Source organism: Ctenocephalides felis, unplaced genomic scaffold (assembly GCF_003426905.1).
Source record: "Ctenocephalides felis isolate EL2017-DRISC unplaced genomic scaffold, ASM342690v1 CF-g0.4_SCAFFOLD_02908, whole genome shotgun sequence".
NCBI classification, from domain to species: Eukaryota; Metazoa; Arthropoda; class Insecta; order Siphonaptera; family Pulicidae; genus Ctenocephalides; species Ctenocephalides felis.
Genome location: NW_020539062.1, coordinates 30,001 through 46,630, shown reverse-complemented (window position 1 = coordinate 46,630; position 16,630 = coordinate 30,001). Strand labels below are relative to the sequence as shown.

Sequence of the window (16,630 nt, the reverse complement as noted above, 5' to 3'; positions counted from 1 at the left end):
AATTTTAATCTTTTAGTGGTAAAAAATTAATGATTTTACCTTTGATTATAATTTTAATTTTTCTATGGTATAAAGAAATTTTTTTACCCTTTTTTAAGGGTAGATAAAAAATGAATTTTTCTACTTTGCTTAGAATGTTAATTTTTCACCGGATTTTACCTTGATTAGATTTTTGAATTGATATTAAATTTTTCAAGTGTTTTTTTTTTTTTAATTTTAAATGAATTAAAAAAATGTATATATATATAAGAAAATAATCATAAGAGAATATTTAAATAAATTTAAGGCCTTTAATTCAGAAAAATAACGGATGCTTCTTTAGTCGAGAAAAATAAAATCATAATTAATATTACTTATACAGAAAAAATATTATCTATCTAAACTGTATTTTTAATATGTTTTTATATAGAACTATGTATTATTATAATGTTTTTTATATAGAACTATGTATTTAGCTTTAATTGGACAGTATTCATTTTAATTAACGATACTCAATATGAAATTGGAAGACTGACTTTCTGATCTACTTAATTTTGTTCTAATGTTTTTGTTAATAAAAATAATAAAATAATACATGTTTTATTAAACTATAAAGTAAAATTTATTTGATTTATTATTTCTTTTTCCACTTTTAGCAGCAGAACAGAAACTTATCATTTTGTTTTTTTGAACTGAAGTATTTTATTGGCCTTTGGGTGTATTTACCAATTATTGTAAAATGGGGTTGTATATTACTCAAAACATTTCCTTAGGAGCCTGAATCATTTTTATTTTTGGATGGTAGATGGTAGATTTTCGAGCATGTACAAGGCCTTACAGATTTTATCATAAGCTCCAACAATTGTCAGCCATCATGTGGATGTCCCATCTTCCTATATACCGCTCCCCCAAAGTTCTGATGTCTTGGTGGATACTCCTGTCCTGCTTTTCGCTAATATTTTACATTTAATTTAACATTTTCCAAAAACCGTTCTAAATAAGAGTGCGGGTGATGAATTCAAATCAATTACATCAAATATATCAGTTTTTAATTTTTCTTTTTTAATATTGTTTTCTGCATCTATTACTTGGTAAGCATGAGATGTTGATGTTCTAGATTGTTGATCATTAGCATGGATAGGGGTTGTGTAACGATCATAAGTAGACCTTATTCTATTGAGATTGTGGTTTTTACTTCTATTGCCTGAATTTATTTCATTGATATTCACCACACAGAAGAAACAATCGTTGTGGTGATTCTGAGGTTTTTTCTTAATGACGGAGGTTTTAAGTTAAATCATTTCTTTTTTCTTCTAGATAACTACGAAATTTTTTCACATAGTATGAAGAACAAAGTTCGAGTTCTAATAAACTATTTTTAAGACTATATTTATTTCATTAATAATACATTATTTTTGGACGTATTTTCCAAGAAATTCGTATACTGTATGTCTTGCAGAATTTGTTTTATAAATTAAACACTATTTTAATTCAATTCAATTTATTTGCCGAATAATTGTAACGGAGTACGGAAATCACAATGATATCGATTTACTGATAAAAGGTACTATCGACCTGAACAGTTATAATCCCAAAATTTATCTATTGAAATTCTAGTTACTGCTGCTACTGATAATACTGCAGCAGCAGTGTTGACTAGTGTGAACAAAAATAATGGTATTACCATATACAATTCTTTCCATACTCCCACTCGATGCACAATTGCATCCAAAATCAAATAAACTTAAAGTTAAATCTAGTAGATAACATCTTAAGTCACATACAAAATAATTATAAGATTCTTAATAGCTACAAAACTTAAAGAAATTTACTTAGCTACATACAAAAAATCATACATTTTTTCTAATACAAAATACAATATTCAAGAAATAACACAAGATACAAATATTTGTTATTTACAATATTAATCATTAATTGGCAAAGGCACTAATTTATGAATGGGTCTTGTGTAGGTTCCATTTGAGGTTTTAACTTCTGCCACTCGAACTTTACCATCACGACCATAATTTAAATTAACAACTCTAGCCAAGCACCATCTTAATGGGGGAAGGTTATCCTCTTTAATCAAAACTATTGAGTCTAATTTCAAATTTGGCTGATTATCTGACCATTTATTTCGCTTTTGCAAATAAGATAAATAATCCTTTGACCATAAAGTCCAAAATTTATCTCGCATGGCAGTTAATTGCTTATATACCGTTAATGAATTTAATTTATCAAAATTTACGTTTTGGTTCTGGGATTGTAGTTAAAAAATCTCCAATCAAAAAATGACTAGGCGATAAGTACTGAAAACTAGAAACATCATCTGTTATTGCCATAAGAGGACGTGAATTAAGAACTGCTTCCACCTGTAATAGTACTGTTAAATATTCCTCATAAGTTAAACAGGAAGAGCCTATTATCCTTCGAAGGTGATATTTCATAATTTTAATACTTCCTTCCCACAATCCACCAAAATGTGGGGAATGAGAAGGAATAAACTTCCAAGTAATGCCCATCGTCGCAGCTTGGTTAATTATATCTGCCTTGAAGGACTGTTTACTAAAAAGACTCCGTAGCTCTTGCAACTCATGATTAGCGCCTATAAAATTCGTTCCGTTGTCGCTATTTATTACCGAACATAGACCTAGGTAGAGCTCTACGAGAAACGAATCTCTTTAAAACACAAATAAATGATTCTGCTGTGAGGCTAGTTGTAATATCTAAATGAACAGCTTTAGTCACCATGCAAACAAACAAAACAATATAAGCCTTAATTCTTGGTGCTTTCCTTAATCGACTCGATCTTATAGTCAGCGGTCCAGCGTAATCAACCCCAACATTAAAAAAAGGGCGTTGAAATTTAACTCTATCAATGGGTAAACTTCCCATTAATTGAGAGGCAGTAACAGCTTTAATTTTTGCACATTTTACACATGAGTGTATTATCGCTTTTAGCTCTCTTCGCGCGTTCAAGGGCCAATATTTTCGACGAATATTTGCTAAAACCGTTTGCGTGCCCGCATGCATCAATCTTTCATGCTCTTGTTTCAATAAGAGTCTTGTAACATAATGTTTTTTAGGCAGAATTATTGGGTGCTTTTGTTCATAAGAAACATCAGCGTTTTCTATCCTACCACCCACTCTCAAAAAACCTGACTTATCTAAGAAAGGATGAAGCGATTTCAATTCCGCCATCAATTTAAGATTAGGAGTATGTTTACTATCTTGCAGATTTTTTATTATTTTTGCGAAGGTTTCTAACTGAACCAATTTTAAAATTACCTTCAACGCATTATCTAATTCTGGGACCGATAACGTATTGTGATCACCACGACCTATCGACCTCTTAATATAAGGGCTCATTCTTAAGCAGTAAGCTAGTACTCTAGTCATTTTACTTAGCGTTCGGGTAGAGCAGCATCTAAAGAAGGATCAACATTTGGCCACCTATCAGTATCCTCAGACAACCAACTTGGGCCATTCCACCATAGCTCACAAGTTTTTAATTGATCTGCGGATAAGCCTCGTGAAATTAGATCTGCTGGGTTGAAATCAGAAGGCACATGTCTCCAGATTGTGCCGGGAGTAATGTCAGTAATTTCTCCTACTCTATTGCTCACAAAAATATGCCATCTATTTGGATCGCCAGCGATCCATGATAAGACAATGTTCGAGTCACTCCAAAGTAAAACCTTTTCAAAATTTATATCAACGTTATCAATCACCCTTCTGAACAACCTAGCCAATAATAAAGCAGCACACAATTCCAACCTCGCTAAAGTTATCGGTTTTAAAGGTGCAACTTTTGATTTCGCACACAGTAATTTCACACTCGTAGTTTTATCTTCATATGCGGTTTTAACATAAAAGCATGCTCCATAAGCATATGAAGACGCATCAGCAAAACCATGAAGTTGAATACTTATAATACGTTTGTGATGAAAAACGCAAAGGTGTTAATAGAATTTTTATCGTCAGTAAAGATAGGGTTATTAAATTCTCTCAATTGCAAAGGAATATCATTTAAAAAACTTGGAATATTTGAAGCCCATTTATGTAAGCAAAAACCGCCTAATTCTAATAACTTAATTAATTCAATTTTAGTACGCTGTAAATGTTCTATACTATTAGCACCAGTAATTATGTCGTCGACATAAATGTCCTCTAAAAGTACATGTGAAGCAATCGGGAATGTGGCTTTTTCTTCAAAGGCTAAATGATTCAAACATCTTATCGCAAGATACGGAGCTGAAGCCGTTCCGTAAGTTACAGTTGTAAGTCTGTAACATCTTATTTCTTCCGAAGGAGAGTCCCTCCAAAGAATCCTTTGATACTCCTGATCGGCTCTTTTAATATTTATTTGTCTAAACATTTTAATTAAATCAGCTATGAAAACAAAAGGCTTCGATCTAAATCTTAACAAAATACAAAATAAATCCTTCTGTAATTTTGGACCAGTTAGAAGGATGTCGTTAAGAGACTTTCCCGACGAAGTTTTAGTCGATGCGTCAAAAACAACGCGTATTTTATTAGAATCTGAATTTTTAAAAACAGCATGATGTGGCATATAATAATGATTATGACTGGTAAAAGAATCAAAGGTATCTAAAGTGTCCGATTTTGGAATATCAGTTTGAACGGCGTGCCCCAAAGAAATATATTCATGAATAAACTCACAATATAGTTTATATAAATTGGGATTCTTGTAAAAACGCTTTTCTAAATAAAGAAATCTTTTATGTGCAACACCATATGAATGACCTAATTGTCCTTTATAATCTGGTGTAAAGGGCAAGGCAACTTCAAACCTATTATTAATTCTAGAAACACTAGATAGAAACTGCTCTTCACAAATTTTATTTAAACCATAAAGGCGCATATTTGTCTCAGGTATTTCCTCCAAATTCCAGAATTTAACTAAATTCTCATTTAATTTAAAATTAGAATGTGTTATCAAACCTACATATTCCTTAGACCTTTCAACACTATTGTAATTGCCCGAAACAATCCATCCAAACTTAGAGTTACGTAAAATCGGGTGATAACTTCCTAACCTAATAGAACCCTGCTGTAGAATGTCGAAGAAGAGTTCAGCTCCTATCAACATATCTATAGGGCTTGAAATATAAAAATGAGGATCTGCTAATTTAATGTGTGAGGGAATATTCCAATCGTTTATATTAATATCAGCGGACGGCAAATTACTAGTGATTGATTTTAAAACAACAAAATCTAAGGTTCTAGAAAACGTAGAAGCATTTGAAAATATTTTTATAGTAGCTGTTTTATTACTAAATAACGAATGTCCATGTAAAACACTTAAAGAATTTGATACTGTATTTAGAGTGCAATTTAACCGGTCGGCAAGTGACTCCGAAATAATATTTATTTGACTACCGCCATCTAATAATGCCCGTACATTGAATGATCTACCAAATGAATCATAAACCCTTACAATGGCAGTAGATAACAAAGTTTGAATGTTATTTTTACAATTAGCTAACAAAATCGTCGGTGGCTTATCAGAAGGCTTATCTACTTGATAACTAATCTGATCATTTTGTGCAATGTGTAACAAAGTATTATGCAATTCGGATTTACATATCCTACATGTACCTGTATACTTGCAACTTGATAAGGCATGAAAACCATCTAAACATTTCTCACAACAATTATTTTTATTTGCAAATTTCTTGCGTTCTTGTACAGACAATTTTTTGAATGCGTCACAACTAAATAATGGATGATTTCGTTTGCAAAATGGACAAATTCGCTTGGATTTTTGTTTACTAATGAAATTAACGGGTTTTGAATTAAATTTTGATTTACTACTAGAAGGTTCTAATCTAAAAGTCGCCTCCAAGGCTGAAATACGTGATGTTAAAAATTCAAAAAATTGTTCTAAAGTAGGCAAATCTGTATTCCTATGTAAATTCCATGCCAAGCAGGTTTTATCGTCTAACTTTTTTGTGAATAAAAATATAAAGACTAAATCCCAATACTTAGCGTCATTATAGACTGATTTCAGTGATAGCACCTGTTGTCGAGCAGTATTTAAAAATGAATTTAAATGTTCAAACGTATCTCTAGTTAAATTTGGTAAATTAAATAATGATGACAAATGTGCATTAATAATGAAAAGTTTATTATCATAATGCTGTGTCAATGAATTCCAAGCTATGGCATAGTTTTGGTTTGTCATGGTTAAATTCGCTATCAATTTAGACGGGCCAGACGACAATGAACCTTTTAGATAATACAACTTTTCTACATCTGTTAAATTTTTGTTGTTATGTATTAATGAAATGAAAATGTCTTTGAACTCAACCCATGAATTATATTCGTCATTGAACCTCGGCAATACTATGTCAGGTAATTTAACCTGCGGATTATTGGGTTTTATTATATTATCAATAGCTTGTTTGTTATCAACGGCGTTATCTTGGACTAATTCGTCAATCCTAGTCAATAAATCTAAATGTTTCTCACAATATTTGCGGAATTCTACTGAGTACTTTTTGGGCTCGAGCAATTCTAATTCAACATATATTTCCTCGATCCGATGAAACATTTCTAGTAATTTCTGTTTGCGTATATTTAAACCGGCAATATTGTCGCCTTTAAAGCTAGTAACATATTTAAATATAATGTCAAACGTAATTTCTATCTGTGACCTCTGTTGCAACAATGTACTTAAGTCGGCCATCTTGATTGAAGTTAAATTATTACTTCAAATTAAATTTATAAACTAATAACAATGGTATAAAGAATGAAAAATATGAAAACAACTTTGAGAAAAAATAATATAATATTGTTAGGTAAGGCCACACGAGTATAAACTTCAGACCTTAAGCTAACTATAATGGATGTCGGTCGCGTAAAATGGCGTCAAAACAACAAAGAAACCTACAAGCCTACGACATTTACAACTCAAAATTTATAACTATAATAAGCAATTACAATACAATGAAATAATTATAATATTCACTGTAGGTAATGTCAAATAAATAAATGTCAATAGATATCACTTCTACAAGGTCACCTCATGAATTCTTCTAAGTAATTCCTTTGGGACACGTGGTAGACTTTCCACAGCTCCTTATCTCCGCATATGTAACTAGTAGACTCGCGACACTTCCTGAACCCCAAGTTCACTCAGGCCACGTGGATGATGTCCACAGTAATTCGGCAGCAAATTGCACGTGTCAGCATTCAGCAAACTGCAGCTAATTGCACGTTCACGTATTGCACAAAATTGACGTAGTGCACAAATTTTAGAATAAAATGTATATTCTGCAGCTCAAGATCTAGCCAAGATCCGGTTGAAGGACCAAAATTTTTTGGACGTATTTTCCAAGAAATTCGTATACTGTATGTCTTGCAGAATTTGTTTTATAAATTAAACACTATTTTAATTCAATTCAATTTATTTGCCGAATAATTGTAACGGAGTACGGAAATCACAATGATATCGATTTACTGATAAAAGGTACTATCGACCTGAACAGTTATAATCCCAAAATTTATCTATTGAAATTCTAGTTACTGCTGCTACTGATAATACTGCAGCAGCAGTGTTGACTAGTGTGAACAAAAATAATGGTATTACCATATACAATTCTTTCCAATTTTTAAAGCACAAATATTTTTATTTGAAATTTTGGCGCTTTAATTTGAATGGCGAGTGATTTATTGAAGCGCCATTGCAATGTAGCGTCCGTAGCAATAATTAATTCTTTGAACCAAAATAGGACCGATCTGTCAGTTAAAATTAACCTATTCAAGTTATATTAATATAAACAACAGAAAATTAATTAGACATAAGAAATATATATTTAAAATATATGAATTTGTGATATTTAATTTTATATAACGTTTTATCATATAACAAAATAATATATAATATAATCGGTATGTTATCTTTTGCAATAAAATTGCATACGTCACATATTATTATCTTTTCTAAGCTTGCATTTCATGCTTATCAAAACTGTTTTTGAATAATGCTGTGTAATTACTTTAGCTTTTCATTAAACAACAATATGTTGAAAGGAGTTATATTAATAGGTGGTCCTCAAAAAGGTATGAACTATTATCATAAATATTTATAAAAATTTTAAATTTTGAATATCAACTACTATACATATAGTTTTTATTATATTCTTATTTGACACTCATGTTAATTGCATATATATATAGTATAACTTTGTTTCAATTATTAATTAGAATAGGATTTAACAAACAATAGTGTAATAGTTGTAGAAGTGTATTCTTGTAAACAATACAAAAAACACACATTTTGAAACTTTATCTAGTTTTTTTTTTCCACTGAATGATAGTGTCGATGCAGACGAACATGTTTACCTTAGCATATTTCTTGATTATTTATTATTATTGATTTATTTTTCTAGGAACAAGGTTTAGACCCTTGTCTCTCGATGTTCCTAAACCACTCTATCCAGTTGCCGGCTTACCAATAATACAACATCATGTTGAAGCTTGCGTTTGCATTCATAATTTAGAAGAAATTTAAATTGTTGTACCATTAGCGTAGAAATTAATAAATATACATTTAGTTCAGAATAGTTGAAACACTTAGCAATCTTTATAACATTGTTTATTCACAAAATAAAAATATAGAGTTGAAATTAATAATTCTTGTCAACGATGTGTATCTTATGGCGGTCCAAATCAGAGAGAGTTAGTCGGCTTCCTCTTTCCAATAACCTGGCGTCCTGGGTTGCCATAGCAGTCATGAGTGTCCTTCCCAAAGCCTCGTGTACAGGGTTGCCAGAGCAATGACATCTGTCCTTTCAAGCTTCAGGACCATAGATAAAAGAAGAGTATGTTCGGGACGGTGAACATAAATGTCAGATGGCACAACAAAATAATAGGATTCTATTCAGCCTCACAAATCAGCGAGTTTATATCAGACATGCAACATGAATATCAAATAAAAATAAGGTATATCTAGTTTTTTTTAGAATAACAAGTAGTTACATAAGTCAGATAATAGTCCAGTAAAACTATTTAATTTTATTTTACAGGTATCTACAAGAATTTACTGCTTTAGGAACTGCTGGTGGAATGTATCATTTTCGAGATTTAATTCGGGGAGGATCTCCAGAAGCTTTCTTTATTTTAAATGGTGATGTTTGTGCTGATTTTCCATTACAGAAATTACTTGAATTTCATAAGAAACAAAATAATGCATTAGCAACAATTATGGGAACTGAAGCTACCAAAGAGCAAGCAATTAATTACGGCTGTCTTGTAATGGATAAAGTAAGTAATGATACTTTGATAATTATATTATATTATATATGTATATATATATATATATATATATATATATATATATATATATTGATTGTTTCTTTTCCGAACAGTAAATCCAATAATAAAAAACAATTTGTTTTTTGAAGATGTTTAATACGACGTTTTGGAACTAGGTACGTTCCATCATCAGGTTTTTTCTGTCAAATACAATGCTTTTTTAAAAATATTGATTAACATTAATTAACGATGGTCAATACAGATTAATTAGAAAAAAAATTTATAAAGGAATGGATTATGTACCGGGGTAAAGAGTAATAAGAATTAACTAAAAAAGGTTTTATATAAAATTGAGAAGCAAAAATTATTTACCTGTAATAATTTATATATCCATATCACTAATATTTTTTTGTTAAAAACACTCGATTTTTTTGGAAGATATTTGTAGATGTTACGACTACACAAGACTTAAACACACTGATATGGATTTCTGTCTGCCAGATGTAAAGGACAATGTACGGAATTCTTGGCAAAAATGATTTTTTATGGCTCTTGTTTGGTAATTTACGAAAAAAGAGGAAATATTGCTTTAGTAAATGTTGAGAAATATTATGTATATATATATATACATGCACATGTATATGCACACCCACATACTCATACATACATATGCACATATCTATATATTAATGTATCCATAATTATATACATGAGCATATATGCAAGTGCATGTATATAGTGTACACACAAAAACATACATATAAGTACATATATGGATGTACATATATTATAACATATATACATGTAACATTATAACATATATACATATTCAAAAATTATTAGGATTAATTGTTTTTAATCAGGTTTAAAAAATTTAGATATGAGTCATGAATGATATTGTGATCTGATCTTTTATTAACACTATTTGACGAATTCAAAAAGATTAAACTGCTTTCAGAAAAAAGTCTTTTAAAAGTACAATCCTCTCTATATAAAATATTGGGTTCAAAGGTGAAATTATGTGTATTGACCATCGTTAATTAATGTTAATCAATATTTTTAAAAAAACGTTGTATTTGACAGAATAAACCTGATGATGGAACGTACCTAGTTCCGAAACGTCGTATTAAACATCTTCAAAAAACAAATTGTTTTTTATTATTGGATTTACTGTTCGGAAAAGAAACAATCAATATATTGAAAAAATCCAGGACTTATCTATTGAATATATATATATATATATATATATATATATATATATATATATATATAATATATATATATATATATATATATATATATATATACATATATATATATAAATATATTTTTTAATATATGAGGTTTTGGATTTGTTGTAGTTCTTTTTAATACGAATGGATTCAAATTCAGAGAAGCTCTCCAGGATCTCGGTTTCAACAGAATACGATAACCAAGAATAGATTTTATCAATAGCACGTCTCAGGTTATTGGTGTGACAAATGCAAATTTTTGATTTCTAATGAGAGAATATGTAAACTAAGTTTAGAAAACTTGTTGTTAAGAGAATTGTTCAGATGAGAAAATTTTGTAAAATTTAGGCGATAAAAATTAGGTATGATACCTTCTTTCCTGCATCTGATAAGAAAGATCTGTTTATTGATATTGGTAGAAAGCTTGAAGTTTAGTTTAGTTAATACCTTAAATTCTGAAAGGATGTAAGAACCATAATGTTTATTGATGAAATTATAAAAAGAAGGATTAGGGAGGATGTCATTGGTGATACAATTCTCTTGTATAAAATTTTTTTTATTATTACAAGTAGCCTGTGTGGGTTTAATGCTCGTTAAAGGAAAAGAGTAGCTAAAAAAATTGAAAGAAAGTGAACAATTGGTGACAGAATAACAAGCAGGCGGTATGAATGTTAGAGCGTACAAAGTAGAACAATCTTAAGTTAAAACTAACAATAACTGTGAAAATACAAACAATTGATAAAAATAAAGAATGAAAGAATGGCCTAACTTAAAAATAAATAAAAACAAAAACTTAAATATAAAAACGCGGCTGTACAGTAACCAAAATTAGGATGCTAAATATTACATAAGAAACAATAACGATGAATTAATATATGAGTATAAATGAGATAAGGGTCTTGATTTGATAAGTAGTTGCGTCTTGAGAAGATGAGAAGGGGTCTTGTTGTGAATGAGTAATTCCCGTTAACAGAGAAAACGTGTAGAAAAATCCTATTTCCAGAAGAACCATAATGTTTATTGATGAAATTATAAAAAGAAGGATTAGGGAGGATGTCATTGGTGATACAATTCTCTTGTATAAATTTTTTTTTATTATTACAAGTAGCCTGTGTGGGTTTAATGCTCGTTAAAGGAAAAGAGTAGCTAAAAAAATTGAAAGAAAGTAAACAATTGGTGACAGAATAACAAGCAGGTGGTATGAATGTTAGAGCGTACAAAGTAGAACAATCTTAAGTTAAAACTAACAATAACTGTGAAAATACAAACAATTGATAAAAATAAAGAATGAAAGAATGGCCTAACTTAAAAATAAATAAAAACAAAAACTTAAATATAAAAACGCGGCTGTACAGTAGCCAAAATTAGGATGCTAAATATTACATAAGAAACAATAACGATGAATTAATATATGAGTATAAATGAGATAAGGGTCTTGATTTGATAAGTAGTTGCGTCTTGAGAAGATGAGAAGGGGTCTTGTTGTGAATGAGTAATTCCCGTTAACAGAGAAAACGTGTAGAAAAATCCTATTTCCAGAAGAACCATAATGTTTATTGATGAAATTATAAAAAGAAGGATTAGGGAGGATGTCATTGGTGATACAATTCTCTTGTATAAATTTTTTTTATTATTACAAGTAGCCTGTGTGGGTTTAATGCTCGTTAAAGGAAAAGAGTAGCTAAAAAAATTGAAAGAAAGTAAACAATTGGTGACAGAATAACAAGCAGGTGGTATGAATGTTAGAGCGTATCGCCCTCAAGAACTCACTCATATATTTCAACATCAAAATTAACTACTAAATCATATATATATATATATATATATATATATATATATATATAAATATATATAAATATAAATATATACCAGTGAAAGATGAATACATTTACGGAGCACCGCAAAGGACAGGATGTGACTTCAGTTTAGAATCATTTTTTGATTGAAAAAGACGAACATAGAAAAATATATATTTTTTTACTGACACGTTTTTTGTTTCTATCTACTTCTACTCCTTACGTAATAAATAAATAATATGTACTCATTTTAGGACAATATTTGTTAGATTTCATATATTATTTGTTAATATGTCAATGTAATAACTGAAGTAAGTAAAAATATAACTATTTAATTTTTCATCGACAATACCGGTATTAAAACCGGGATCCCGGAATTTCATTTTTCAAATATCGAATACCGGTATTCAGATTTTTGTACGGTATTGGAAGCCCTAATGGTAATGAATATAATATTTTTGAGAATGTAATTAAAAACTAGCAGAATCATGTTATTAGCATAGTTTTAGTAAATATTAACATAATATAAAATAAATAATTATGCATTTTCTTAACATATATAAATAAGCATAATTGTATAAGAGTATTAACAGTCAAAAAGATATATGATAATATAAATAAATATGCATTTTCATAACATTGAATGTATAAGAGTATAAAGAGTCATAAGGTTATATTAATTGATATAAAATTAGAAATGGTAAAACTTTAGAAAAATAATATTCTTGTAGGATTCATTTTTAACTTTCCGACATCTCATTTTCAATGTCAATGTCTTCTTGGTGTTCCGCTTCATCTTTATTTTGGAATTCATACATCTTCTGATTAAACTTACTTAAGTGATCGCTTTTCACACTAAATTCATAACAATTTTCAATTTCTGACTTTGTGTGTAAAGTGCCTTTAAGAGTCGTAGTTGATAACTTATTTCTTAGCTTTGTTTTCATTATATTTATGCTTGAAAACAAGCGTTCCACCGTTGCGGTACTGTGCGGCAAACACAGAAGTTTTCTTGTTAAAATTGATAATAATGGAAACGTCTCTGATCCATCGCCTTGTTTTAATTTTGATACATGTCTCCAAAATTGGTCCTTACTGGGCGTCTCAGTCTCATCAAAATCAAAATTCGTATTTCTAAGAGTCCTCCATTCTCTATCTACTTCTGTTATATTATTTGGGCAAATATTTGGAAAATAATATAACATTTCCGAAATTGATGTAAAGTTTTGTCTCAAATCAGTATTTAAAATCACTTGTGGATTTAACATCTGCAAACATTTTAGTGCTTGCCGTTCTTTATCGTGGAAAGGAAATCTCTGCTTTATTTGGATTGCTGCCTCAATATAAAACTCCTTACATTTTGTGTAAAAATTCAGCAATCGATCATTGTCCAATCCTTCAGACTCCCTTTTCACCCGAATTATATTTGGAATCATTCCTCCAACATAAATTTCTAATAAAGGTAAATGAATTCGCAAATCGTTTATATCCACATTCAATACTTTTTGTTGTTTGGCATTTGTAATATTTTTTACCATATTCAATTCTTCTTTTGAACATTCCAAATATTTCGGTTGAATAAAGCATTCTAAAATTGTCGCATATGCTGTAAATATCTGATCACATAAAATGTACAATTTTGGCTTTTTTGCCTGCATTTCTTTATTCAAATTCACGAATATTGGCAGCGAAAATCGCAGGAATTCCAAATATAATTCTGTTGTCGGTTCCATGGCTTTTGTCAATATACTTTGTGCAGAAAGAAGACGATCCGTAAAGAGACAGCAGATTGAAAATATAATTTTATCGCTGGAAGTTGTTCCAACAATCGCTTCACAACATCGTTTAACGATAACCATGTGGTTTGTGCAGGGTGTAATATTTTATGCGGTTTAATATTTGTAAATGCCTGAAAAGTTTTAAAATCACCAATACGTTTAGGAGAATTTTGAATATGGTTGAAAACTTCACGGCAAAAATCTTCAAGACCTCTCGATAATTTTTCACATGCGTGGGATGCACAAAGCGCAAATGAATGGCATATACACTTCATTGTGAAAAGATTTGGAATATCATTCTTCAAATAAGTGACCAATGAGTTATTCGCCCCAAACATGAAATTAGCACCATCAGACGCAAATCCTAATAAATTTTTTTTATATGGAATTTCTTTCTCCTCAAAATATTCAACAATTTTTGTATGCAAAGCTTTTGCTGATCCGTCGGTGATTGCAATCAAAGTTAGAAATTTATCTTCTACTTCATAATTTGCATTGACTATCCTGGTTATTAAAGCCAAATGCTTGATGGCCGACTTATCAGTGCTCTCATCAACCAGCAATGCAAATTCATTTTCTCTTAATTTTTCTTCAGAGGTTTTTTCTGTCACATTTACTATGACAGATCTTGCTTTTGTTCGGCTCATAGACAAATGTTCTGCAATTTTTGAATCCGGACACACCGATTTTACTAAATTTGTCAGATGTGAGGCAACATTAAATCCAAGATTGTGTTCTGCAATAAAACATGCTAATTTAATTTCGCCGGTTTTTGCCATTTGCTTTGGTTCCATTGATTTTGATGATGATGCAAAGACGTAAAGACGTAAGCTTCGGTTGCTTTTGTATTTTTTTACTGTTTTCTAGATGTTTTGATGAATTTTTGTGTCGCGTTAATTCTTGAATTCCGCATTTACGATCACAGTCATGCAGAGCAGTGAAAATATGTATTCCCTTTTTTACTTTTTGTAAGCCATCCACTAAAGTTTTTGTCAGTGAGCCAAGAGTCAATAAATTTTTGCTCGTATCTCACTACTTTCCTCTTCCTTGCGGGGGATTTGTCAACATCTGACACATTATCACTACTAGAACTATGCATTTTCTTAACTATTTGAACTCACACTATTAACTTATTCAACTTATAACAAAATTAAACTTATTCAACTTATAACAAAGTTTAACTTTTTAACTTATAACAACATTCAACTTATTTAACTTATACCGAAACACTAGTAACACTCTGCGTAATATATATAAAAATACAATATATAAATTTCAAAATGTAGATAAAAAAGACAAATCATTAAACACTTCCAAACTGATTTTGCTTCATATATCTCCAAACTTATACTGTCGCTGTTCGCCAAAGTTAATGTTTATGTTTTATGCGATAAAAGGCTTACGATGGCCCGTTGTTGGGATATGTTTAGTTTAGATATGATAAGTGCAGATCAATTAATAATTGTATATATAATAAATCAATCTTTAACGACTTTTGAGATGAGAAATAAACATGTGAAAACCGCCTTTCTGAATATCCATCAAGGGGCATGTTATTGTTATATGTTTGTGTTATTTTTGATAGGATTACTTTGGAGTGTTTTATCTCTAATTAGGCAAGAATCCATCTATTTTGTTTTTAACTTTTAGAGTTTTTACACGTATATTTGCTCTAATAATTACATATTGTTGAATTTTCTTATTTGTTTACAAATTTGTTATATTATTTTTAGATAAATAGATATTATTAAAATTTAAAAGTTATTAAATAAAAATTTCGTATTATTTATCATATTATAACACAATAGTTTATACATAGACAATAAAGGTAGTCCAATTCAATTCAATTCAAAGACTATATATTTCAGTATATAAAAGTATGTACATTGTATTTTATAACAAAAAACTATCAAAGCGGTCATCAGTATTATAATATATATTTTTAATTTTAAACAAAAATAAATCAAATAAAAAAAATGTTATCAGAAACACATATTACATCAATTAAACTTTTAAAATCCGCAATAAAAAAAACCTGCTCTTTTAGATCACTTTTCACGAAAAAAAACCCAACCGTTAAGTGGTTAAGGGGCGGTTTATATACAAGGCCAAGACAAGTATTTGTTTGTACATAAAAATTTACAAAAATTATATCATTTCCTGAAGTCTTTTCAACCCTTTATCTATGAAAGTAATCATAACAACAAAAATTGATAATTCCACGAAGGAAAATATTGTTACAAAAAAAAAAACGCAAGATGAATTTTATGATGTATTTAACAATTACCAAAATGCTAACAAAAGACAAATGTGTATCCGCATTTGGGATTATAGGATTTTCCAATGAGCGTACGCCCGGCCATCTGCATAATTTAGCATTGAAGGTTTTCTTTAAAAAAATGTGTTTAGGAAATATTCAATTGATATCTCAAACAGTTTTATTATAGTCATTCTGAAAGGTTTTATTATATTTTACCTAACAATAAGCGATTATAATACTAGTAATTCTCAATGGGGCCAGATATAAGATTTTCCAAGTAATCCCGGCGATCTACATAATTTA

General features: G+C 29.8%; 3 protein-coding genes across 3 annotated transcripts; 1 reads left to right on the top strand and 2 right to left on the bottom strand.

Moving 5' to 3' along the window:
* Positions 1–3,383: 3,383 nt before the first annotated feature.
* Positions 3,384–6,691, bottom strand: LOC113381463. The gene is made up of 2 exons (XM_026620367.1): positions 4,071–6,691; positions 3,384–3,906 (listed from the first exon to the last, which is right to left on the bottom strand). Exons 1-2 carry the CDS (start codon positions 6,689–6,691, stop codon positions 3,384–3,386), a joined length of 3,144 nt encoding a protein of 1,047 aa, XP_026476152.1.
* A 2,221-nt stretch (positions 6,692–8,912) lies between these two features.
* Positions 8,913–10,703, top strand: LOC113381462 (mannose-1-phosphate guanyltransferase alpha-like). Its single transcript, XM_026620366.1, has 3 exons — positions 8,913–8,949; positions 9,033–9,270; positions 10,623–10,703. Exons 1-3 carry the CDS (start codon positions 8,921–8,923, stop codon positions 10,701–10,703), a joined length of 348 nt encoding a protein of 115 aa, XP_026476151.1. The 5' UTR covers positions 8,913–8,920.
* A 3,327-nt stretch (positions 10,704–14,030) lies between these two features.
* On the bottom strand, positions 14,031–14,861 carry LOC113381461. The gene has a single exon (XM_026620365.1). The coding sequence runs from the start codon at positions 14,859–14,861 to the stop codon at positions 14,031–14,033; it is 831 nt and encodes a 276-aa protein (XP_026476150.1).
* Positions 14,862–16,630: the final 1,769 nt, after the last annotated feature.